Source organism: Hoplias malabaricus, chromosome 1 (genome assembly GCF_029633855.1).
Source record: "Hoplias malabaricus isolate fHopMal1 chromosome 1, fHopMal1.hap1, whole genome shotgun sequence".
NCBI classification, from domain to species: domain Eukaryota; kingdom Metazoa; phylum Chordata; class Actinopteri; order Characiformes; family Erythrinidae; genus Hoplias; species Hoplias malabaricus.
In genome coordinates, this window is record NC_089800.1 from 59,675,237 (window position 1) to 59,700,558 (window position 25,322).

General features: G+C 38.3%; 1 protein-coding gene across 6 annotated transcripts in view; it reads right to left on the reverse strand.

Moving 5' to 3' along the window:
* syne1b (spectrin repeat containing, nuclear envelope 1b) overlaps positions 1-25,322 on the reverse strand; it is an 86,134-nt gene extending 60,812 nt beyond the window's left edge. For 4 of the 6 annotated variants that reach the window (XM_066668899.1, XM_066668884.1, XM_066668915.1 and 1 more), the window contains exons 1-22: positions 17,501-17,579; positions 16,575-16,636; positions 11,448-11,543; positions 11,169-11,252; positions 10,099-10,191; positions 9,759-9,937; positions 8,886-9,082; positions 8,309-8,418; positions 7,027-7,134; positions 6,596-6,733; positions 5,979-6,143; positions 5,754-5,866; positions 5,162-5,330; positions 4,974-5,070; positions 3,943-4,145; positions 2,664-2,828; positions 2,295-2,447; positions 2,064-2,207; positions 1,790-1,957; positions 813-971; positions 544-708; positions 271-405 (exon numbers count right to left, since the gene is read on the reverse strand). In XM_066668899.1, coding sequence (XP_066524996.1) covers positions 271-405; positions 544-708; positions 813-971; positions 1,790-1,957; positions 2,064-2,207; positions 2,295-2,447; positions 2,664-2,828; positions 3,943-4,145; positions 4,974-5,070; positions 5,162-5,330; positions 5,754-5,866; positions 5,979-6,143; positions 6,596-6,733; positions 7,027-7,134; positions 8,309-8,418; positions 8,886-9,082; positions 9,759-9,937; positions 10,099-10,191; positions 11,169-11,252; positions 11,448-11,543; positions 16,575-16,636; positions 17,501-17,579 — 2,982 coding nt within the window. Of the gene's footprint in view, positions 1-270; positions 406-543; positions 709-812; positions 972-1,789; positions 1,958-2,063; positions 2,208-2,294; positions 2,448-2,663; positions 2,829-3,942; positions 4,146-4,973; positions 5,071-5,161; positions 5,331-5,753; positions 5,867-5,978; positions 6,144-6,595; positions 6,734-7,026; positions 7,135-8,308; positions 8,419-8,885; positions 9,083-9,758; positions 9,938-10,098; positions 10,192-11,168; positions 11,253-11,447; positions 11,544-16,574; positions 16,637-17,500; positions 17,580-25,176 lie in introns of those variants that run through there. The other 2 variants (XM_066668932.1, XM_066668891.1) reach the window with 1 other exon arrangement.

Genomic DNA, 25,322 nt, shown 5'->3' on the forward strand with positions numbered 1-25,322 from the left:
AAAAGTTAATTAGATAAGATTCCATTTTGTGTCCATTTCCATTTGTGTCATTCCATTTCCATATTTTCTTGAATTTTTTATTCTGTTGACCTCCACAAATATGCCAAGTGCCACTGGGAAAAAAAGAATAGGCTATTAAGACAACACTGAAAAGTTATAAGGGGAAGTGAAATGTCTAACAAAAACAGATTAGTTGTTGAACTGCTGAGATATTATGTGAGTTTTGTGGTTCTGAAAGTAAATGTAAAAAGTATGAAAGTGTGACCTGACCTTCCACTGTTTGTGCAGTTTCCTGACGGTTTCCTGCAGATTCTGCTGCTCCTGCTCAGGCAAAATATCAGTGAGCTCATCACAGGCCTTCAGAAATGCATTAAGGATTCGCTGATCAAGCTGTGCAAAGAACTCCTGTAGAAATTTAAACAAAACAGACAAATGTTTATTGACATATTCTGCACCCGTTAAAGAAGAAATGAGGTTCTGGCTCTTCTCTTGGCCAATATCAAGAGTGTTAGAAGAGATTTGTCCAAAACGATTTCATCTTACTGTGTGCTTTTTGAGCAAATCCTCTGGGTTTCCTCTCTCTTTCATAGAGCCTTGAGCTATTTTAAGAACCTTCTCTAGCTCTGCACGAGACTCTTCAAACCGCTTCAACAAACTGCTGTTGGCTTCCACATGCTTCTTCCATTCAGTGGTCTCTTTTACCATAGCCTTTAGGCACAGGAAAATATAGAGTTATGCTCTAACATGCATTATACATATACAGTCACAATAAGCTAACCTCACTTATATAGAATTTAAGAAAACAGACTCACTTGTGAGGAAGCCTGAAGTTCTGCCACTCTCTTTTGAAGTAGAGACGTATCCAGGTGTTTCAAGGTTTTACTGCTCTCCAGGGCCTTCATTATGATCTGATGATTTTTGTCAATCACTGTAAGACACTTTTTGCAGCTTTGCTGGTATGTCACAAGCTCCTATAACCAAGACAGTGAACAAGAAAGAGAAAAATTGCATTGGTTACAAATTTCAAAACTTACATCAATATTTTTTCATAGGATTATGATTACAAAGTTTGCCCAGATTTGAACACACAAATAAAATCATTTCAATTTCATATACAGAAAGGTTTTATAATATTTTGCTTTGTTTATTTTTAATTAACCAGTCAAAGGAGAATTAAGGTACAAGCTATTTATTTATTAGGAGATATGACAGAAGATAAGGAATATAAAAGGAAATATAAGTTTAAAAATGGTGTTCCCAAAAGTTATAAAGATATTTATTAATGAGATTGGGTCTCCAAACAGCTTTAAGTCTTGGTAGACTCTTAAAACAATCCTCATCAGATAAACAGCGTTTAAGGAATTCATCTTTGAGAAACAGAAGAAAATCGAACACTACTCCATTACGCAGAGGTTCACTCTGTGAATACATCTCAACCCTACTGGTCTGAAATGATGTGTAGTTGACCATTATGAGAACAGTCGGATCAGATGGGCCATTTTATGTAATTGTAGTATAATTTAGCAATGGCTATGTGGCAGTGGTTTACTTGATAATAAAATTTGAGCATTTGATTGCTTTCAGGGCAGAGGTGCATTCACACTAATGAAAATATGGGCCACATATTTATGAACTGTTAAGACACAGAGATCAGTTCTTCCTGATGGGAGAAGCTTAATATTTTAACTGAGGAACATGGCTTGTTATGTAAACATAACCTAAGAAATGGCAGCTCAAATTTTTCACATTACCCACAGTACTAGCAGTTGTGACCCATAAACACAATCACCTGACATTTCTGCTTGAAGTCTCCTGGAGTCTCAGATTCACGTGTGCTGGTGATGCGGCTGGCCTTCTCCAGAGACTGATAGAACCCAGTGATGTGCTTCTCCATCTCCTCTAAAGGTGGCAGCAAGGCCTGGGCGTCTCTCAGCAAAGGCAAGGCCTTCTCTCTTATCTAACACACATTAAGTTAAATCATGTCATAATAATGCAAAGAATGAAAAGTGACATTCATCTCTTTGATGTGACAGAGCAGGTTGGACACAGACAGAGACAGTCACCTTGCAAAGCTCCTCTTTGATGGTTGCCATGGCAGCCAGCATCTGTGTGATCTCCTCCTGAGAAGTGTCTTTGGTCAGCTGCTGAGCATTGCGTGTTGCTGTCTTGTACACTGCCTCCATTGCAGGCACTTTGTGCTTGATGTCCTGTGTGTGCAGGATTGTAATTCCAATTAAAAGTTAATTAAAAACAGCATATTAAGAGCTAATGAACAAAGATCTGATTTATTTTACCTCAATATCTTGAAGAAATGTCCTTATATTCAAGAAGGATACTTGGACTGGTGTATTCATCCTTTCATTGGATGTGTCCATAAAAATCTTTAAAGCTAAGATGCCATCTTCATAGTCTTTCCGCAGCTTGTCCACTTCATCTGCTCTTGCATACTGAATGTGATAAGAGTGTCATATTTAATCACTGTGTAATGTGTACATGTAATTACGTATTTACACATCCAATATATTTATTTACATGTTATAATAATTTATTACATAACCCACCTCAAAATGACTTAGAAATTCCACTTAAATATGTAATGTATATTGAATGTATATGAAAATGACAATAACAAGAAGCTAAGACAAACGTTTAATACCACATACATGTTTAACTTTGACAAAGAGCTCCCTCCATCTGCCATTGAGAAGGAGCAGCTGCTGCTTCAGATCTCTAGACACAGTCTCATCACATGTTTCAATGAGGAAGTTCCCTGCATCATTCATATCCATGTGTTGCTGTATCCAGTGTGGAAGGTTCCTGAAGAATTCCTGCAAAAGGCACAAAGTACCAAAATTGAATTCCTCAAAGTATTCCTAGTGTGCACCCAATGATTCCAGGTAGGCTCTGGACCCACCGCAACCATGAACTGCATAAGCAGTTACAGATAATGAATGAATGAACGAATGAATATTCCTAGTGTTTAACTATAAATTTATGTTTATTTTGATTTACAGATTTTTATTCTAATTACTGGCATCATAACACATCTATATCCTAATGTGTTCATTCTTACATTATGCGCCCATGTATTTATGCCACTGTTTATTATTCTAACTATCTCTGAATCATCTGGTCTGTGCTCTACTAATACTCTCTTACAGATGACTAAGCAAATGCCCTTTACGTGTACCTGTGGTGTATGTATGATTTTTTTTATGCCAGTTCTTTTTAATTGCTTGTGTTCTTGGCCACTCAGATTGAATGCTCCCAGAATATTATCAGTTTCATCTAACATGTACAGGAAATTCAAGCTTTGGCCAAAAATATTTAAACTGTTATGCTTAAGTGTCACACCTTGACACTTTCTGGTTGTTTTCCTCCTTCCATATGGCTCTGTTTGTTGTTTTTCTATCTCCGCACATGGCTTTGTTTATGTTCACTCTAGCTCCACCTCTTGTTCCGCCTCTCTGTAATTGTCCTTCGTTATCTGTGTCAGGTGTCTCTTGTTAAGTTCATGTATTTAAGCCCTCTTCCCTCACTTCCTGGTATCGGTCATTTTGTTCATTTGAGTTTGTTTGTGTCATTGTGAATTCTGTTGTTCTCTTGCTCGTTTTGTTTCCTAAATGTTTTCGTAGTCTTCGTGTTTCTAATCTAGTTCGTTTGTTTCATTCCCCAGTCAAGTAAATGTTATCTCGTGTTTCTCGTAAAGTTTGTTTTGTTATTTCATTATTAAACCTTTCCGTGTTGTAGCGAGTGTGTCCGCATCCTTTAAATCTACTCCTCACACCTCCCTGACATTAAGAATGGTTATAAAAAAGTATTTCACAAATGAAGTAAATAGTGGCACTCAAAATCACCAGCTATATAGACTGTGCAACAGACTGTAAAGTATGTACAAAATTGGGCTGAGGGCCTCTGGAATATCTATGTTGTTGCACTCACACGCTTGTCGCTCTCAGAGTGGTTGAGCATCTGCTCAGCATCCTCCAGCCAGGCCTGCAGGCTGGCCACTGTGCTGCTATACTTTTCCCAATTGGAGATGACCTCTTCTAGCATGCTGCGTACACTACGCACCTCCAGTGATAGGTTCTTCCACTGTGCCATTGCATCACTCAGAAACTTATTCACGCCTTCACGCTCTTCAGCTGGGAGCACATACCACCACATTATTACATTTACACAATAAAGGGGAGTAGAGAAACAAATTAATTAATATACTACAAGAATTGTATAATCCTCTGGAAAAAAAATGGGTTGGGCTACGAGTCATGCAAACTTTTCTTTTTGTTCTACAGCCTATGAGATTAGGATTAGTACCCATAGTAGTTGGCAGTAGTTGTTAGTGTGTGAGATCATCAGGTTTAGAGAAATAGAGTGAATCAGAATCATTCACTGTGTGCACAGTAATATTAAGGGTCTAGTAGCAAGTGCCTAAATGCTTCTAAACATACCTCTCCTGGAGATCCTACAGCCTAGAATATGAGATGGACAATTAGGCCCTCACATGTAAAGCCCATATTTATATTATTTAAAGTACCTAAACAGCAAGAAACTGTAGACACATCTGTCTTCGATTTTTGAATGGGTTAAAATACCTGAAGTAAATACTTTCCTTAAAGCAACACTAGGTAGTATTTTCTACCTTTAAATTACAGCTTCAAAATCATTATGATGTCACTGACCTGTAATGGGGTGAATAGAGTCTCTGTCGTTGTAACTCTGGGATCAACCTTATCACCCTACCACCACATCCCCACCCCACATTACAAGACAGTGATATAAGAGTGAATTAAACTCGGCAACTGTGAGGGAATTCCAATCTTACCTAGTGTTGCTTTAATAGTACCATGACAAAAAGACAAAACATGACAGAATGAGGCTGCAGCACTGTCTGAAACATATAAACCACCCAATAGTTATGCAAGGATGCAAAACTGCAGAATTAGGGGAGGATCCAAGTAAAATAGCTTTACCTGAGCTATCAGATTTGATATAGATGTCTGCAGCTTGTTTCAGGGTCTGAAATGTGGTTTCATATTGCTCAAAGAACTTGTGACCCTCAATGAATGCCTGCAGAGAACAGAGATTCAAAAATATTATGTTAATAAAATATATAAGAAACAAATAGTCTCATTCATTCAGTGCTAAACTGAAGACTCACAATGTAGTTCTGCAGAAGCAGCTCCACAGAGTCCCGCCGACCATATTTGATGATCCAGGACTTGAGCTTGGATTCAGCCAGGATAAGAAAAGCCATGAGACGGTACTTCATTTCCCAGAATTCCAGTTTAATTAAGTGAACATGAGATGAGGTGGACACAAAATTGAATCTGCGAAAACAAGAAAAACATCAGTTAAATGTGACTGATTAGCGATTTGCATTGTTTGACATCATATTTTAGTTAAGAAGTCCTAAAGTCTAAATGGATGATATAGAACTGGGGATACATTTACCAAGATTAATGTTTTTTGTTTCTACTAATTATGTTTTATTTTTCTAATTTTAAGTTTATTAGTATATAATAACAATAAAACTGTGTGTCTTCAAATATATTGTTTGGAGTCCAGTATGCTATTACTGGTTTGTATATCTTGTGTTTCTTAGAATAATTATTATAACACTGTACCAAACTGATCAAATCAAAGTTAAAGTAGATGATAAACATCATGAAAAAAAAGCTAAATAAACATTGTGAGGTCATAGAATCACAACCTTGTTTCTGTGAGGCTGCAGACGAGTTGGTATAACTGACCTTTCTGCCATGTCCTGGAGCTGTTCAGCTGGGACAGGGACACCGTTTACTGATCTGTCTCTGTGAATCTGCTGGAATGTCTGTCTGTGTCCTTCCAGATTATTTAGTACTTCCTGTAAAAGTGACAGGGACCACAGGAAGAGCATGAGAGCAAATGAACCTGTGATGTTGAATCAAAGTGGAAAAACAGGGTGTCAACGTATAAATATTCATAGAATAAATCACCTTGTGCTGCTCCAGCTTTCTGTGGATGATGTTGGCTGTCTCCTCGTGGGCCTGTTGGATAGGGATGTCTTCTCTGAGAGCAAGTTCTGCACGATGTAGCCAGGCTCCAATCACCCCCAGTGGACCAGGTAAAGACTTATCCAGATGGATATGCCAGTCCAGAAGCTAGAAAGAAAGGACAAGTCTGCTTTTAATAGAGTGAAGTGTCCAAAATGCCCTCTTCTGTTTCGCAAGTGCCTCCTCCACTTGATCGTGTTCTGCTGGCTGGTGGACAGGGTGAGTTCAGTGGAGCACTATGTTCCTCTACACAAAACCCCCTCTGTGTCTGGTCTTCTTTCCCATTAATGAACTTTGGATGAATGGCCTTCGCTCTGGTTCACACTTCACCTCGTAACAACCACTGACAGCTCACCCACTCAGCAACAACCAACAAAACTATTCAGAAAACATATGGAGGGAAAAACTGCCACTGGCTCAGAGACCCTTTGATCAAATAGATTCATAGACAGAAGAGAAAGGGCTTCCTCAGGCCTTTCCCATACCTCTTAAACAAGATTAGAAAGTGTTTGCGTCTCCTAAAGCTGATGAAGTATGAACATTTTATGGGAGGTACATACCCTAACAGACACGTGATCCCATGCCTGCTTGACCACTGCCTGGTCCACAGACAGTTTGCCATCTCTCTGCAAAGGCTGCAGCAGTGACTCCACCTGCTTCTTCCTCATTTCATACTGCACTCTAAAATTCTTAAAGGCCTGTGAAACAAAGTAAATGTAGAAATAATGTTGATTATTTTTCATCATCTTGACTAGTGCTAGGCACTAAGGACAAAAATCAATATATCTAAATTATACAAATATAATACAGTGTAAGATCCTATTTATGCTTATATTAATAATTCTTTCAAAATTAAATAAAAGGAAGCCTTTATATATGTTAACGAAAATGAAACCAATTTTACAGAAAGGAAATTTTATGTATTTTATGTTTTTTAAAAAATACTTGAAGTCCTTACAATATGAATCACTGTGTGACCTAGCTGTGTTACCTGATATTTGTCTGTGAGGTTGCCCTCTCCTCCCTGTGTGCGAAGTATATCTCTTTCCAGCTCATCCAACCAGGATTTCAGCTCTCGCAGAACCTTCCTCTCCTCCCTCTGGACACATGCACATTCACAGACACATTGATTCCTAGTTCTGCGGCTCCTTACCATCATGACTGTAGAAGCTATGCTAAAGCAATATCAAAACCCACAGCAGACTGACCACAGCAAGGTCAAAACGTCTAGAAAGGCTGAAAACATTTTGGTGTATGAGCACTATTCAGGAACATACACATACCTCAAGCATTAGTTCAATATCTTGAGGATCATACTGTCCAGGGGAGCAAGACACACAGAGAGATGCAAATACAACACAATCAAGATGTTAACAGAAAGAGTGAGAAAGAAAGAGAGAAAAAGAGAGAAAATGCATAGAGAGTCCACCACAACCGCTAAAGCCTGATGCATGCAGACTTGAGGTGATGTCAGCACTTACCTGCAGCGTGGGGATAGCGAGGGCAAAAGTTGGAATGGAACGAAGAAGCAGCTACAAATGCACATGACAGATGAACAGATGCACATGACAAGCGACAGAGAGACAGAGTGAGCAAATGGAGCATGTCATTATGGAGCATGGGATTGAGGGATTTATAGCTCTTTATTAGGTTAGATTGTGACTGGGTTGCACTACATGTTGAACAAGCTCCAGAGGTGAGTAAGTAGCCTAAATCCATACCCAACTTAACTTATTGTTGCTTGTGGTAAATACTTAGTCATGTAAAAACATCTGCCCAAAAAAACAACTTGGGTCAAAGTAGACAAGTAGCATAACTACTTGTGTACAAGCAAGACTAACATACAGAATTGCTTTTTTATCTGAAGCCGGTATAGACATAGGAACTGAAATTTGTTAGGCTCTGTTCTACTATTTTTGGATTTGATGGGTCTTAAAACAAAAGCTCAAATGTGTGAACACACAAAGCTGCACATACTCTGTTGCTAACAAAATATAATGATATCAAACAAGAATTAGGAACTCTTGGATGTACTTCATTTAATGTGAAAGGATTGCTAGCAAAAATAATAAATAAGAAAAGTAATAAATGTAAATAATTATAATAAATATAGAAGTATAAATCTTACATATACCTATACTGTATGTAAATATAACTATTTACTACCCACCTCTGAAAAACACTACATCAAAAAGCAAGCAGTTACATATTTTTAGCTAATATGCGAACATGCATATATGAGGTCACATTTGGTGAGAGATTCTAAGACAAACCTCCTCTTGTTGTCCATCTGTCTCTGTTTGGTTGGGGTCAGGGTAGTGCTTAAGGAACTGTGCCACATATGTCATTATAGACTTCTCATCAGGTTTATCCACATCCACATCTGCAGAAACACATACAGGAGAGAGAGTGCTATAGCATATCATTGTGACAGATTTAAAATCATCTTAAACAAATCAAGTCACCCAATCTAAATTACGAGAGGTGTAGATTAATAAATGCAGAAAATGCAGCGTAGTACGTGTAGGAACCTCAGCCCCTAAAGAATAACAACATATTTAGAAAATCCCCAGGGCCACTGGTAGCTCCAGTAAGTATGTCAGACTCTAACTGATCCCCATCCATGTTGTGCTCTTACACAGCATGGCCTACATTTATGGCTGCCGCCTGCTCATAGTGAGATCTGAGATGCTCAGTCATAATGTCCCGTCTGCCTGAATTTTCACATACCATCAAGACCACATCAAGCTAAAGCATATGTGTAACCTAACGAATCTGTAAAACGGTGATATGTGTTGAGTCAATTTTGAATTATTTTGAATAAAATAACAGTAAAAAAATCATGAGTACCTTCAGGGTCTAAAAGACGTGGGATGCCCAGCTCGTTCTCTGCAACACTGAAGGCTTCCTCCAGGTTCTCACGGTTGTTTCTTCTTCTCACAATCTCCATGTCCACCAAGTCCGGGCGAATGGCATATATGATGGAGTGGAAAGCTACCCCACTGCGCCAGCTTGGACCAAAGTCTTTCACCTCAATCCCCAGATGCCTGTCAACACATCACCCAACAGTTTTAGCTTCAGCAAAGACTGCTAATGTCGTTTAGTTAAAGAGGACTGCTTTCTGCAGTGAGTTTATAAGGCTAGTTTAGCTTAAACGTAATGGAAGCCATTACTTCACCAATATGCACTGCACATGCTTAAATCATCACTGCCCTCAAAGTGCACAATATCCGAAGATAAAAGTATTCAATAAAAGTCTTTCAAGAAACTACAAAACATCATTGTTAAACAAATCCCCATATCCCCAGAATGGTAACTATGCAGGAGAATAAAAACATATTTTTAACAGAAATTTACATCCATCCAAAAACATCAAGACCATTTCCATTGGCCAAGACCATGCAAAATGCTCACAAAATGTAAATGCCTGCTTGCATTTGCTAATCATGTAACAAAAATGAAAAATATGACAAGGATATCAGCAATTATCCAGTCAATTAAATGCGATTTTTTAACTAAAGAGTATCCTCCATTACATGTTAGCTAGACCAGCCTAGTAAACCTAGAACAAAACTAAAAAGTAAACAGCACAATAATAATAATAATAATAATAATAATAATAATAATAAATAATAATAAATAATAATCACATATGTGTTGGTTGGCAATTAGTTATATATATAAAAAAGGTACATACTGCAGTTTGGTAAAAGCATGACCTACTTGGTTGCAGTGCATTGTACCCATCTAAGCAGTGCTTTCTTAGCACTGCCTTGGAACTTGGTGACAACCTTTCTCTTCATGGGTGGACTGCCGGTCTCAGAGCTGGCCATACTATCCACAGAAGAGGCACTATTGGACAGTGCCTGCAGGGCTGGCAGATTGCTTGTTAACTCCTCAATCTGAGAAACGCACAAGAAATATTCAGAGAACACTCATTGGCGGATGAACATACTGACCACTTACAATAAAAATATGATATTTCTCTGTGGGTAAAGATCAAGTCAAGTGAAATCAATTCAAGTCAAAATCAATATAATAGTTGTACATTTGTAAGGATTACCTGGAAATAGAGGATAATGGTCCACATTAACCCCAAGACTATTGATGGCCTTCCATCAGCAATATCTGTGGCATTGATATTGACCAGTTTGATCTGAAAAAAAAGACATTATAATTTTTACAAAACACTGAATACACTGATGGACTGAAGGTATTGTTTTCCTATTCTAATGCATTTTCATCATGACCACAAGTGCTAGCACAAGCAAGATTTGCAAAACAGCAAAGCTCATTCATTAGTTGTCATGTGCACCATTTAAGCCATAAACCAAACATGAACAATTCATACTCAAAAAAAGAAGATTTGTAAATTGGATCGTTTTCTTTGGGGAGTAAAATAAAACATGGAAAAAATGGAATATTTCCATCCTGAAACTACAATAATGGCATATTTAATGTACTGTAGCAAATGCATGACATTAAAGCCAAGTGTAGTTATGTCAGAGAGAAGCACAGTTTCTCTTCATAATCAGCTAAGTGTGAGCAAACATCCATGAGCAAAGAGTGAGATGCAGCTCCAGAGTGTACTGACCGGAGATCCCCTGTACACAGACTGAGAGACAGCATGCCAGGAGAAAAGGCACAGTAAAAGACAGACTTTACACTGGACACTTCAAAATACACTAAGGAGAAATTTCTTAAATGTTCTTTCTTCTTATCTTCTGAAGATTGAGCCTTCACATAAAGTGAATATATTAACATTGCTGGGACTAAACATAACGTTTAACATACTACAGCAGTAAAATTCTGTGCTCATCTGCTCATAGAATAGAGTTTTTTATTTTTCCTGTTTTCACATAACATTGGAACACATCCTAAGTTGGCTGCTAAAAACAAACAGTTCTGTATTTTTATCTAAACATTTCTTTAAGCATAAAGCTTTATATCAAAATAATTTAAAGGCTTTGACAAATTCACATTCTATAAAGAGTGTCTTAACTTTTGCCTGGTACTGTATCTCCTTTCTGGGGGAGACAGATTAAGACCGACAGGCCAGGCAGAAACAATATCTTGGTGCTTGTTATGGGTGTGAGGATGATGTAAAACAATGTGTGAAGAAAGCTCACTTACCCTTCTCCCTTCCAAAAACTTTAAGGCCGTGCCAATGTTAGACACCCAGTGGATTCTCTTCAGCTGCCGACCCTGTTCACATGGCTGTGGAGAAACAGATGGAGTTTGTTAGGAGCAGAATAAAAATAGTTTTAAGCCAAATCAATGGGCTTAAATGGTAGATAGTGCCCCAGAGATACACTAAATTACAGCTCTGCTCATATCGTCAGATGTTATTCAGAGGGATAATCTCTAGATTTGGTGAGACAACATGGGATAATGCATTGCAGTAGCACTTACTAATCTCTGCCCAGACAGCACCTCCAACAGAGCCAGCAGTTTCACCCCATCCTTGATGTCTTCAAAAAGGTCATTGATTTCTAAGGGAGGGTTGCGCTGCAGGAAGGAACACAAAAATAGCAGAATAAATATTATGAAGTAATTATTAGTGTGACTTGTTTCACTAAAATGGCTTTCAGAAGATTTCAGTATCTTGGCACTTCATTAGCAAAGAGACCACCTACATAGCCTCTTTGCTTTCTACACAGCAAATACAAACGCTATGCAGTTAATGCTGCTACAGACTGAATTGGCCAAAATATACAACAAGCTCTCAGAAAGCTGAGGACAAAGCCTTACAGATGGCATGAAGCCAACTCCTGCAGTAAAACTATGCAAAATATGTATGGATTAATCCCATACACAGCTACTGATTTGTTTGTTACAGTCATTATAATGACAGCAGGTACTTGGGAACTTGTCTGTTCTTTGTTATTATGAATATTATTTTGAAGCCATAAGAGCTATGAATGATGGCACTAAGAGAAAATGACAAAAGCTAAGTCTCTTTACAGAGGCTTTTCAAATACATTTTTCCCTCTGAAAGCCTGCAATATGGTGTGCACACACAAAATTGCAACTGTTCATTTCCCATTGACGAAATCACAGAAAGCCCAGTTGCACAGTACAGATTGAGAAATAACAGGATAAGAGACTGGATGAATGTCACTAACAGCTCTACTTGGGCCAAAAATAAGATTCATGTGTAACTGGTACTACCTGTTTACAGATCTAATCTTAACGTAAATTTCTTAGGAAAGAATATTCTACTGTAGCCTTTTTCATTCATCAGTGTGTGACTAAACCTGGACTTTTCACTAAGGCCAATATCCCCTGCAAATTCTGAGTGATGAAAAACAAGGCTTTATGGTTTTGAAAGAGTATGACAGACATGACTTCGGTTAGACCACCTTCTTGAGGCTTTGGTTAACCCATGCATCAAGGAATATGCCAGTTACATTCTGCTCGGTTATCTGTACATCCTTGTGTATGCACTGCCATGTATCATTTTGTATTGGTCCAGCATAGTTTGGCACCAGTTTCAAGTTTGCCTCCTACTACACGTCATGCCAAAATAGCTTGTGTACCACAAGTCAAAATAGACTTACTATTGGCCCTTTAGCATGTCAGTCAAAGTTGTTTTCCTGCAGTAGTAGGTGCTTCTTGTCCACGTTAAGTGAGACTGCATGTTTTTTCTAATGATTTAGCACAGCTAAAATCCTTGTTCATTGAACTTAGTGACAAACTCTGTGCCTGTAGTTAAACGGTACCCAAGATGAAGTCATCTGGTTATTTAGGAAGCATAGTGGATGATGTGCTTTCAACAGCGGCATCTAATGCAGATTTTCTAAAAAAATTTCTGAGGTTTGAGGATGCAGTACTTATGCTTCACCCTCACAAATCTCAGAAATCAACAGCAGATCCTTCTTCTCTTGGACTCAATCACTTGCTAGATGTAGACACCGCATTGCTTCTAATGTTGTGACCCACAATAAAGCCCTTTGCCCAAACCCACACTGCCCCTACACTGAGCGCATCTAAGCTACTTTCCAAGACGCACAATAGTCCCACAAAAACGGAAAGGATCATGACACCTATTTGACCTTGTGTTCAAGGCCTTCTACCCTTGTTCAGCCTTTTCAAAAGCATCTAAGATGGCCACTTTCACTACAGGGGCACCAGGTCCTAAATGCGTCAGTATGGGAACCATGGATGTGGGCATTCACAAGGTTACCAATTTGATGGCGAATGCACTCTCGAGGCTGTCACCAACCAGTGGAGACTTCACCCAGATGTAGTCCGAATTATATGAGAGACATTTGGATAGGTGCATGTGGACCTGTTTGCCTCAGTGGAAATGGATCATTGTCAAATACAGCTTTCAGGACATGACCAGGACAGCCTCGTGGGTCAAGATGCCCTAGTCCACGACTGACTGAGGAAGCTGATATATGCGCTTCCACCACTACATCACCTTCACTTTAGCTCTTTGTCTGATCATCTGTTACTAAACTGGGTCATCAGTTTTCTAAACAATACCGCTCTCATTGACTGGCAGAAGTGATTGAGCTGGCATACGTGACTACTACCTCATGACTGGCTTTGTTGTCTGGTCACTTGGTGAGAAGAGTGTCTATGTTTTGGGCCATGTTGAGAGGCATTCCTTTGTGGATACATGTGTAGTGGCCACAAGGTATCCACCATGTAAGTTTTCTCCTCTCTACAGTGTCAACTTTGCGACACCTTCGAGCCTGTTTCAGACTGTGCTGTCCCTTGTCATGGGTGGAGATACATAATTAAAGGAAGCTGATGTGAATAAAAACATAACAGCTATAAGTATATTTTCATGGTCTTACCCTCCCAAACAAAACTACAAAAAGAACAACAAAACTTGCCTAATATATTTTCAAATTACCATTTTCCAACCTCTTTTACAACTGAGCAGGCTATTTTTGTTACTGTGTTATATATGCAGTATATGTAAATGATCTCTCTTTGAGCTGAAAAACAATGAATTCAGAATAAAATGTTTATGCTTAGTTGTCATGTAAGAGCCAGGGAAATCAGAAAACTGAAAAAGAATGTGTTTACCATGGTATGTGCCATTTGAGGGCCAGATCTCCCTTAAGTGGCAAAAATTCTATTTCAAAATAGTCACAAATTGCTAAAGGAAATGGAAACAATGAGAAAAAGGTAAGTGCTGAGTCAGAGCACAGCTAGCACTTTCAGTTGGGAAACATGTAAGAGACTCCTCCCTTTACACAGCACTGATAAGTAAACAAATATAAATGGTGTGAAAGGAGTGAGACAGAGAGGGCAGATCCTGACAGGAGTATGTAAAAATCACAGCTGGATATGGACTAATAGGAGCGCTATTAACACCATTTCTCAGTGCAGTCGCCTGCTTGACTGAAATGCACAGAGTAAGCAGCATGTGTGTAGCATCAATAATGGTTAACTGCAGTGCCTTCTCTCTCTGCCCACGTTACCAAGCTTCTTCCAAACTTTTCAGCACTACGCTCTGAATCGCTTTGGGTCTGATCCAGCTGAATAATAGACCTCTCGGCTCAATCTGTGCTGACTGGAATACTTAAACCCACCATTTGTGTCAGATTATCCTCTCTTTGTGGGCAGCAAAGTGCCTCGTCACCAGAGCAACTAATCTTGAACAATAAGGTGACACTCTTACAGCAAAGCATATAATTTGCCATTAATTGTAAATGTCTTCACAAAGTTCACTGTTACACTAGAATACTGGTTATTCTAAGTAACATTCAGATTCATTAATGTTGTCTCATGTTTTTGTGAAGAGAAGATCATGAAACATTATGCCAAAAGCCCCTGAGAGCAGACCTTCTCCTGCTGAGAATTGTTCCAACCCCTCTTGTCGACCATCTGCATGCATGCATACCATCTCCAAGAATTTCAAAACCCTCACACACGTGTGTGTATATATACATACACAGACACACACTCACACACACATTCCTCTGGGCAACTGGGTATACTGAAATCACAATTAAAAATAAAATATTATTACGTTTGCTTAAACACAGATGTGCTCTCAAAATGTCAATGAACAACCAATATGAATTAATTTATAAATGTCAATGAATGTTTCTATCGCACTTATAAGAGTGCAGATATCATCTTTTCATCTACAACAATATGATACAACAATGTTATGGACTGACATTAATATATTTTATAATTATTTTTATTTTTCATGAATGAACACTGCTTAAGTTGCAGGTCAAACTTGTAATGAGAATTACAAGGATAAATATTCAGAGCAGAAACACATTCCTGCCTTCTAGGTGTTTAACATTTGACATTGAAACTACTCATTTTAGACCATGCTTGATATACCAAAAACAAATCATATAAATATTTTGTCATGACACATTTTATTGTTGCAGTTCTGAAAGATTTTTTTTTTACTTGAGAACTTTGCTGAAAACATGTTTTATTTTCTTTAAAGAATCATTCGTCCAAAATTTCAGATAACAGTGGGTAGCTAAAGCTAACATTTTATGGTATTACTCTAAAAACATTTAGGCATTTTAAAATTCTTAGTAATTTTCATTAGAGTAAAGGAGTACAGTTTATACATCTAGTTTTTTTTGTTTGTTTGTTTGTTTTTAGTAAATTATCTTAAATATATATTTAAGATGTATGTTTAATAACCCTGTAGATGATCTGTAGATACATTTACAGATGTTTATATAGGTATACATGCAAGTCCATTAATAACAGAGCTAAAACATATTCAGAATTCTGGGATTCAAATACTATTTTATGCATTATGTGTTTAGAAAAGTCAAAAAGGCAAAAACTGCCTAATAAAAAATAATGTTTCCTGCTTTAAGTGGAACACTGAAGCAAAATGACAGTGACATCCATTATTATAGCAAAGAGTCACCCTTCTGTTAACTAACACCACCTGTTACCAACAGCCATGTGTGTCATGTCTTTGAAAGTAAAATTCTCCATGCTACCTTCCAACAAACAATGGATACAGTCCCCCTGAAGGGTTATTTTGGGTCTCAGCATTCTTTGAAACTAGTGTGTTTTGGTGGAAGTTTATGCATTATTCTGGCCTGTCTCTGAGCAGCTTTCAAACGCTACTGCTCTCTTGGGAAACAGACACAACATCAGCATGCTCAGACAAACAACTCAAACCCAGACCAACACTCTTGCCAAAGAAGTGGGAGATTAGTACAATGCACTATTCATTCAATATGTACTGAACATATACAGCCACTCTCCACGCTACTTCTTATTATAATATCACATATCACACTTGTTTAAATTACGCTTGTTTATATTACACACACACTTGCCTCTCAGGGTCATCAAGATGATATGTCATTAAGGTTATCACATTGGCTATTTACTGTTCATGGTTAAAGAATCAGAGCAAGTGAGATGCAGCTGCTGCTCAAATGACCCACAGAAATCAATAGCTCATAACACTACAATGACTGACTTCTGATAAGTGTGTGACGCTAAATTCTCAACAAGTTGTGATTTAACAAATGACATGACCTCCATGTGAAAATGAATATTTTAAGAACATAATCCCACCTTGGCCAAATGTGAATTAATCCATTTTGTGAAAGTTCTCTTCTGCACCAACTCCTGTTCATCTGAAAAAAAGAAGAGAAAAGGAATAAACACACGAGGCATGTGAACAACATCAAATCGTTTCTATTTTTGCCATCCTCAGGAAGACATTAAAGGCTCATCCCTTTGATTGTGCTCTAGAGCAAACATGACTCACCAAGACTTCTCTTTATAATGCAAAAGTACATCTAGAGAAACATTTCACAGATTTCTACATCACTTGTAAAGCCAATGGTTTCAGTATCAGCTAAATGACAGATAGCACATTGCACACATAAACCTGAAAACATACACAGTGAATTAATGCACATTATTTTGCACAAAATTAACATTATTTCACATGTCAGGCCATTCAGTTCACCCATAGACCATTCACGTTAATGCATGAAGGGCTCACACAGCTCACATTAAATGCATTCACTATAAATAAGTATGTTATTTTTTGCATGCATTCAGGTGCTACAAAGTATGGGAAGCCATTTCAAAAAAGCCTCTGCGTAGCAGGTGTTTTGCAAATAGCAAACATACGCCAATGCAGCTTTGAGACAAATGGCATTTATTTTATTCATTTAACATATACGAATCCAACATGCACACTTGATATGCAGCTACCGTCAGTGCACACGTGCAGCAGAGGATCTGAATCTTAGCTCAGCCCCACGGAGCAAGAGTGGCACCGTGATATCGGACGGTAATTACCTCTCTCTGGAGGAAGACCTCAGCTGGCCAGCAATGTTTAGTGAGGCATATGACCCAGTGCTGTACCACTGCATACCTCGCTCATGCATCTGCTTCAACCTACATACGGCACAGTACAAACTAAATATACATCTGCTCTGCTGGACTCCCACACACACGAATGTCCTGTCCTGGTCACGTCCACTTACCACGCAAGTACTGAAAGAATCCAGTCACCAGATTGAATGAAGTGGTCTTTTTCACAGCTATGTCCTTAAATTGAGCCATTTTAGGGCATTCCACAGTCCCTGGAGGTCTACTTGGTAGTCAATGCATGCATATGTGTGTAGCTGAATATGTCATCCAAAGAGGAAAAGCAGGCAGGCAATCCTTTTTTCCCTTCAGGAAGCGTAACAGATGAGAGTAGGCAATGCTGCTTGTTTTCCCTGTAAAAGCACCAAAGCTCCCTCCCTCACACCCTCCCTCCCTAACCCTCTCTTGTTCCCTCTCCCTCTCTTTCACACATGCACACCCATCAGCTCTGGAGAGGCCCCCAATGAAGGGCAGGTTTCATAAGGCTGGCGTATTCCTGTTGTCGGCGGCGACGGAGCCATGCTGGAATAGATAGTGGATGTGCACAACCCCCGCTGCTCAGCCTCCAGCACCATCCACTGCATCTCGACATCTATGGCACCTCTCCACCAATCAAAATGCAGAGAGCTGTGATGTCACAGGGTGGTCTGTATTATCCTGGTTTATGGAGGAGGGGAGCGGAGGAGGGGAGCGGAGGGGTGGGGGTGGAGGGTCAACACCAGTGCTAACACAGCTCACATTTATACAGGCCACCAGAACAAGAAAGACAGGGCCCTGCTGCACTAGTGGCCTTACAAATAAATAGATTTTATTCTTTCTCAGTGTCTTATGAGAATTCCTGGGCGAATAATCCTCTATGCTGCTGTACTGTTGTGTAACATCAGATTTTGTTGTAGCGCTATTGATACAAATAAATGTACATTACTGCAAAAGATATCATTTTCTGAGTGCATCGAGTTATTGTAAAAGTACAGCTCACACGATGGTTACTTTGAAATCAACTAAGACATGTGTTATGTTTGTGGGACTACATAATAAACCAGTGCAAACAGAGTTTATATAAACGAGAAATTTTAACAATGACCGCATTCAACAAAATAATTCACAGTGGTTTGACACAGTCTCAGAAAAAAGATACAGTAGAGGTACATTATTATCACTAAAGTTCCAATAGTGTTCCCTAAAAGTATATTAAATTCTCTTCTCCAGAATGTGAAGTGAATATTCCTAATCTTTCATTACAGAACTGTGTAAAGTCCTGGAGATTAAACTGGGCATTCTAAAAACCAACACAGTTTTCAAATCTACAAGTATAATAGAATAAGGTACAATTATGTTCCCTAATTAAAGAAACAGAATATGTACCTTGAGGGTACCAACATTGTTACAGTAAAAGGTACCACCACAGTGGCATTTTATCTGACAGTGCATGAAGTGTTAGAGGAACAGAGTCAGAAATGATTTCTAACACATTTAAATCCCTTAAAAGGTACCTTACAAAAAGGTGTGATGAGAAATGTTTAAAATACAATGCTTGATATATGAGTCTGTAAACTCTGGTTCCAATTGCTAGCCTTGCCAGAGTCCGTGCACCATTTCATGTCAAACCATTAAGGGTTAATACACTTTTAAATATCTTAAAATGATCTCAAACATTTTAAAATAATTGGCATGATATATTCTATCTGTACCAGCAACCACTAATCATGAGTACAGGGACAATGTCAATGTAGGCTACTGCCACACACAAACACACTTTGCATATAAAAAGGTCACTCAACTCTCAAAAACAAATGTAAACCACTGTTATAGAAAATACTTACTATGTCTCAAACCTAAAACAGCAGTGAATAATCTGAAAATGCATATAATGTTTTACATAATTCAAGCTCACATTATTGGCAGCAGCTAAAGGAGACATCAGCAATAACAGAGCCATGAGTGTGCTGTATATCTGCACACAGCTAAAGTCGAAGCACTGAATCATTTATGTTACAGCCATTGCTTATGTTGTCTGCCACCTGCTGCCTTACTCTCCACACTACTGCTCACATACACTTACTGAGGCCCTTCATTGGCCCACAGAACCTGCTCCAGGCTGAATTAAGCCATTTAGCAGCACGTTTACTTATGGTCTTTCCATGACAGCCACTTAACGACAGTGAAATCTTAGTCCATTTTGGCCTTGCACTCACTTACTGATGCTGCGATACTGATAAGTACATGCTCAGAAACCACAATGGCTTAAACTTTGCAAGCATGAAGTGTTTAGGAGCATGTTTTATTAAATTGCACTTAATTGCGCTAATTTCATGTGATTTCTCTCCAGAATATTAGCAATTCCTTCAAAAAATGTGTCCGCTGCACAAATCTACTTATCCAAGAAATCCATTTCTTGCTTGCCCACTTTGTTACATGGTTTAAGTATTTATATTTCAATCGCCCTTTGTGCTCTGGGTTAGGTGCAGAAATCTACCAGGAACATGGCCAGCTCACATGAGGTTACGCTATTATCTGCTGTATAATGTTACTGCCGTCATGTGTTGATCTTGTGATGATACATAAGTGGAAATTAGACGCAAGATTTTCTTACTTCAAATAGTAGATAATGGAATGATTACATACTTATGGACATTACATATTTGTAAATGTTAAGCTATGTTTGTTAGGGCAGATTTGCAAAACAACAGATTGCAAAACCACTGTTTAGCACAACCTCAACCATCCTGTCGGCCGTATTACAAGTTCATTCTCAAAAACATATCAGCATTTGTTCAGTGTTTTGTTCAGGACCACAATTATCAAATGCGTGTTTGGGTTAATTAAATATCAATTTTGCAATGATGAGCTCTTAAGTGACAGATGAAGGGTCTCAGGACTAAGCACAAATAATGTATGCTCTCACATTTGCAATTCTTATGATTGCATTTGGTAATTAATGTAAGCTAAAGGACCAGGAATACCTCTGGCAGTATTTCAGATGCAGATGTAGTTCGCTGAGTGGATCTGCTCATATTAAGGTTTCAGGGATAGCCTATAGGTTTCAGTTGTCCTCAAGGGACCACTGTAAAAGCCAAGACTCTCTGTTGCAGCATTTAGTCTCAGCACAACCACCAGGACGCTGTCACTAACTGAAATATATCAGTCCTTTACAGCTCATGCTAGCTCTAGATACTGTTACTGAAATTGCTATTTAACGGCACACTCAGGTAGAAGACTTGTTTGTAGCAATTTGGAAGCAGTCTCATTAGGTAACAGCTTGAAATACATAAGGTTCTGTCAAAAGAATTCAAATAATTTCCTTTCAAAAAAGACACAGTTCAAGGCCATGGCTTCACATTTTTCAGAATAATATAGAAACATTGCCATCTAGTGTTTAATATTGAAGGTTTAATAAAGATAAAAGAAATACATTATACTTTGTATGGCATGTTGTATTAAAGTGTAATTCCACATCATGTATAGTTGCTGTTGCAGCAAAACAAATGTGAACATTTTAGGAGAAGTAAAAAATGCATTTGTTCTTAATGTAAGATGATGTAACAAAATTGTAATATCATTAATACAGTGGTCAAGTAAAAGATGGCTAATGTTATCAAACAGTGCAATAAATATACAAACAAATATGTGAAAATATATCATCTTATCAAAGTCATATAGTCTTAATATCAAAGTAAAATGAAGTGTCTGACTAGCGTGCAAGGTGTAGTGTTTGTGGCAGGAACATGGCACGCCATTTCACCATATACACTCTTCACTGGAACATGCCAGTTATCATTTGAAGGAAACCACACTTCATCTCTCATTCTGAAACTAAGAACTGCTGCATTAACCACAAAACTTCCCTCACGACAAGAACACAAGCCTTTATTTATTACTGTTACTGCCTTGGCAACCGATTTGGAACTTTTTAGGTTTGTACCTTCACCACAATATTGTATTTTCTACATTTCACCTAAATGTTACATATCAGACATGTCTGCTGTCCTGCTGGCCCATTTGACAAGGCTGCCATACCATGACTTCATTTTGTGAGTGTGATATTATGCATATTTTTTCAGACAACCTTCTTTTTAAATTGGGAAAGCTCTAAAATCTCTCACAGCCTACACGGTCATGGTTGTGACCAGTCAATATCTGCAAACATAACTTCCTTCCTGTCATGTAAGACTGTCAACTTACTTCCTCCAACACTGTCACTCTGTTTTATAGTTTTGTGATCATCATTCTGGACACATAGTTGTCTCTATGGTGATCAGAGTAACACACTAACCCACTCACTACAAACAAGTCATTCTAATCTCCAGCATATTACACAGGAAACCCCTTGAATTCAAACATCAATTACAAACAAATTAAGGTTACCTAGCAGACACTGATATCCACAGCGGCTAGCAAATGTAGGCTTCACAGAGGTACACAAATGCAGCAGTAGGAGTCTTTCTTTAAAGCTAATATTACTGTAGCACATATTCTGGCCAAGCTGATAACCACACCATAGTCAGTTTAAGATGGCCCAACCCCTGGTCTAGAGCTACTGATATGTTTATTTATTTATTTATTTTTCATTTATTAAATCTGAATTAAACTCATAGGGCAGGCCGCCATTCATGCTCACTGCACGTTACATATTTTTTCAATTTTTTATTAAACTCTGTCACAATCATTGGAAGAAAAAATAATGACTGGGTAATTCAACTGTCTGTTCCTGAAAATGCCAGTGTTTAAACATGTTTCTAATGTATCTGCTGCAAAGCACTTTATTGTTGTTTTTATTATTTGGAAACATGTGCATTTTGTAGCTAGTTAACATTTACAACGCTGTATGTTCTACATATTCAGTGTATTTTAAAAACATCCATGTCATTTTCATTTATGAAAATGGAACAACTGCGATGGAATAGTAAAAGTTTCTGTTCCTATGCCAGGTTCAATAAGACATTCTTTTAAAGTAGAACTGTAGCTTTCAGGAAGCATGTGTTCACTACCATCACTCATGCTAACTTAAATATCACCTGACACATGACCCTATGATATCACCATAAAATATTTCCTCAATCTACTACTATAATTAAGCATATCAGTGTCAAAGAACAAGTAACCACGACCTTAACATTTAACTTGAACTCAAAGCATAATGCCTTCTGACCAAAAAAACAGAAGTGGAAGAGGAGCTCCTGATATTGATTTTTTAATTTCCCAAGGACAGGGTGGGTATTAAATTCTATCTCTCTCCATATACACTATCCATTCACCATGGAGCTTTTCATGAGACTTACACTGGCTGCAAGCAAGCCAAACATTCACAGAAACTAATAAGAGGGAAAATACTTTGTTGCTTTTGCAACAGGCATACAAAATAGCAAATATGCATTTAGTATCCCTTCTCATCATGTGATAAAATTAAATTGAAGGAATAAACAATGGGAACATGATTTTGTGTCACAAAAGATAATACAATCATGGTGTGTGTGTGTGTGTGTGTGTGTGTGTGTATTTGTATTTGTATTTGTAGACGATGTAGGATATAATTTTTTTTTTAGGTGGAATGGGTGGTGCATGGAAAAATATGATGATCTGCATCACAGTTAAGGTCCTTGGAGAGTAATCATTTCTTGTTTTCTTTTTTTTTCCCTTTTACTCTTTTTCTCTCTTCTAAATGTAGCTTGGAAAATCCATATGAAATCCTTTAAGTAAAACTGTATTAGAACAGAATGAGCGGTGCTATATCATCGTTATCATCATCATCGCCTTCTTTTTATTTCAGGGTCACGGTGGCAAAAAGACAAGCAAAGACCTCAGGCATCTCTGTCCCCTGCAACCTCCACCAGCTTTCCTTGGGGGATCCCCGTGTTTTCCCAGAACAGCCAAGAGACATAACTCCTTCAGTGGGTCCTGGGTCTACCTCAGGCCCTCCTTCCAGTTTGCTATGCCTGGTATACCTTCAGTGGGAGGCATCCAGCGGGGCATTTTTATCAGATGCTTCAACCCCAATGGAAGCCCTAATGTCCTAGACTATGCTTTGCCTCTTTATCCATGAATATCAGGAACATCAGTGGAGACAATGTACAGTCCTGACAAGTCCAACACCCACACTGAGCAAGCCTGACATACTCCTATAAAAGAGTATAAGGATCTAACAGATCACCTCAGTGACCCTCGCAACCCATACTCCCAGAGGACCTCAAGAATATCTCATGGAATATGATCATATGCCATCTCCAAATCTACTAAGCTAAATTCATCAGACCATCCATATAAAATAGATATGAATAAATCCTCTGTTTACACTGACATTTGACAAATGATATTAGTTATCAAAAGAAGCTTAGGCAGCAGAGTTTGGTCAAAGTTTGTATTTTGGCAACAAAAATTAGATGTTTAAGCCCTATTTATTCGACATCGCCTAAAGCACAACAAAAAATAATACCTGCTCTGTGTTGGTCTTATTGGGGGTAGACCTTTTAAGAACAGTCTGAAAGTAGGCTAACACAGTATGCACAGCAACAGACAAACTCACTATGATTGTAAAACAACTGACTGCACCTATATAGCAAGTGTAACATAAAATTGACAATGAGGGTCAAAACAAGGAGGTCGCAGTGCTCAACCTCACAGTTCGTTGACCTTGCTGCATGTGCACTTAAGCTAGACATTAGGGAAATAAAAGCAATGTCTAATGAATGAGCACCAGTCCTTTGTTATATATTTTCAATAAGCAATAACCTAAATGAGATTTACTTTGGAATGACCGTAATCTGGGTCAGTCAAACAAAGCAATGCTTTGTAGTTTATCAGCATGAAGATTCACTTCAAACTTATTTTAAATGCATCATGCATTAATCTGGTGCCAATAATATGTGGTTCTGGACAGAAATAAACAAGAGACAAATATAAATAAAGCCCCTGTCATTTTCAATGTTAGGGTTTGATAGGTGTGGGTATCCTCACCAGTGGGAGAAACCTGGCATGTACAACAGCACTGCAGCACAGACATGGGAACGGTCAGTCTAAACACAGTCCATTTTACAGGAATATTTCTAATAAAGAATGGAGTAATAGGACTAGCATAGTCTTGATTGTATTTTCTAGCTGAGTTATGGTTTTCATGCATTATTAACATGATTATCACCTAATCGATAGACAATAATTAGTCAAAGCAGGTGTTTTAATGTCTCATTTCTCCCTGTGACCCAACTTACCCAGTGTTTACCTCCTGGATCATACAGAGCCCATGATCAGTGGCAGGAAGAAACAAATGATCAAATAAGAATTAACTTTTATATTTGTTCAAAAACCAAGAGCTTTATTTTGTACTTCATTGGTGGATCTTGGGTCACCCGTGCCTTGTATAAATTGCTGCATTCCTTACACCAGATACTACACTTCAGATAATTAACTACCTTTTCCGGAGCTGACATGGGTGTGTTAAAGCTGTGAAAATACAGATTTATTCAGGGTAGTGCTACTCCAGGACAAGGCTTGAGAACCGCTACATTAGGATAATTAAGGTTGCAACTAATGTCTTTGCAATTAATAATTTGCTGATAAAGTGTCTGCACTATTAACCTGCGGTGTGGTACAAAAGATCCTGTCTACAAACTACAAAGTGACAGAGGTTATAAATGCCAGTTATAATAAAATTAAGCTTGTATCCGTAGTCGAGTCTGTGTGACAGCAAGCTTTTTGTAAACTCTAAGCCAGGAGCCACTGAATCAGCAAAATCTCATTCTCAGCAACTGAATCAGGGACTGTTCACAGCAGAAAAGAACAGGAAGGCAGCTTCTCTTACCTTGCAGTCTTTGCATCACATTCATAATGTCCTTGGCGGACCGTCCGAAAGGACTGAGCGAGGCCATGGCCCAGTCTGCAGTAGTGGGTTACCACCAGTCTGTCACACTGGATCTCTCAAGCAGTCAGTAGAGAAAATACTGCACT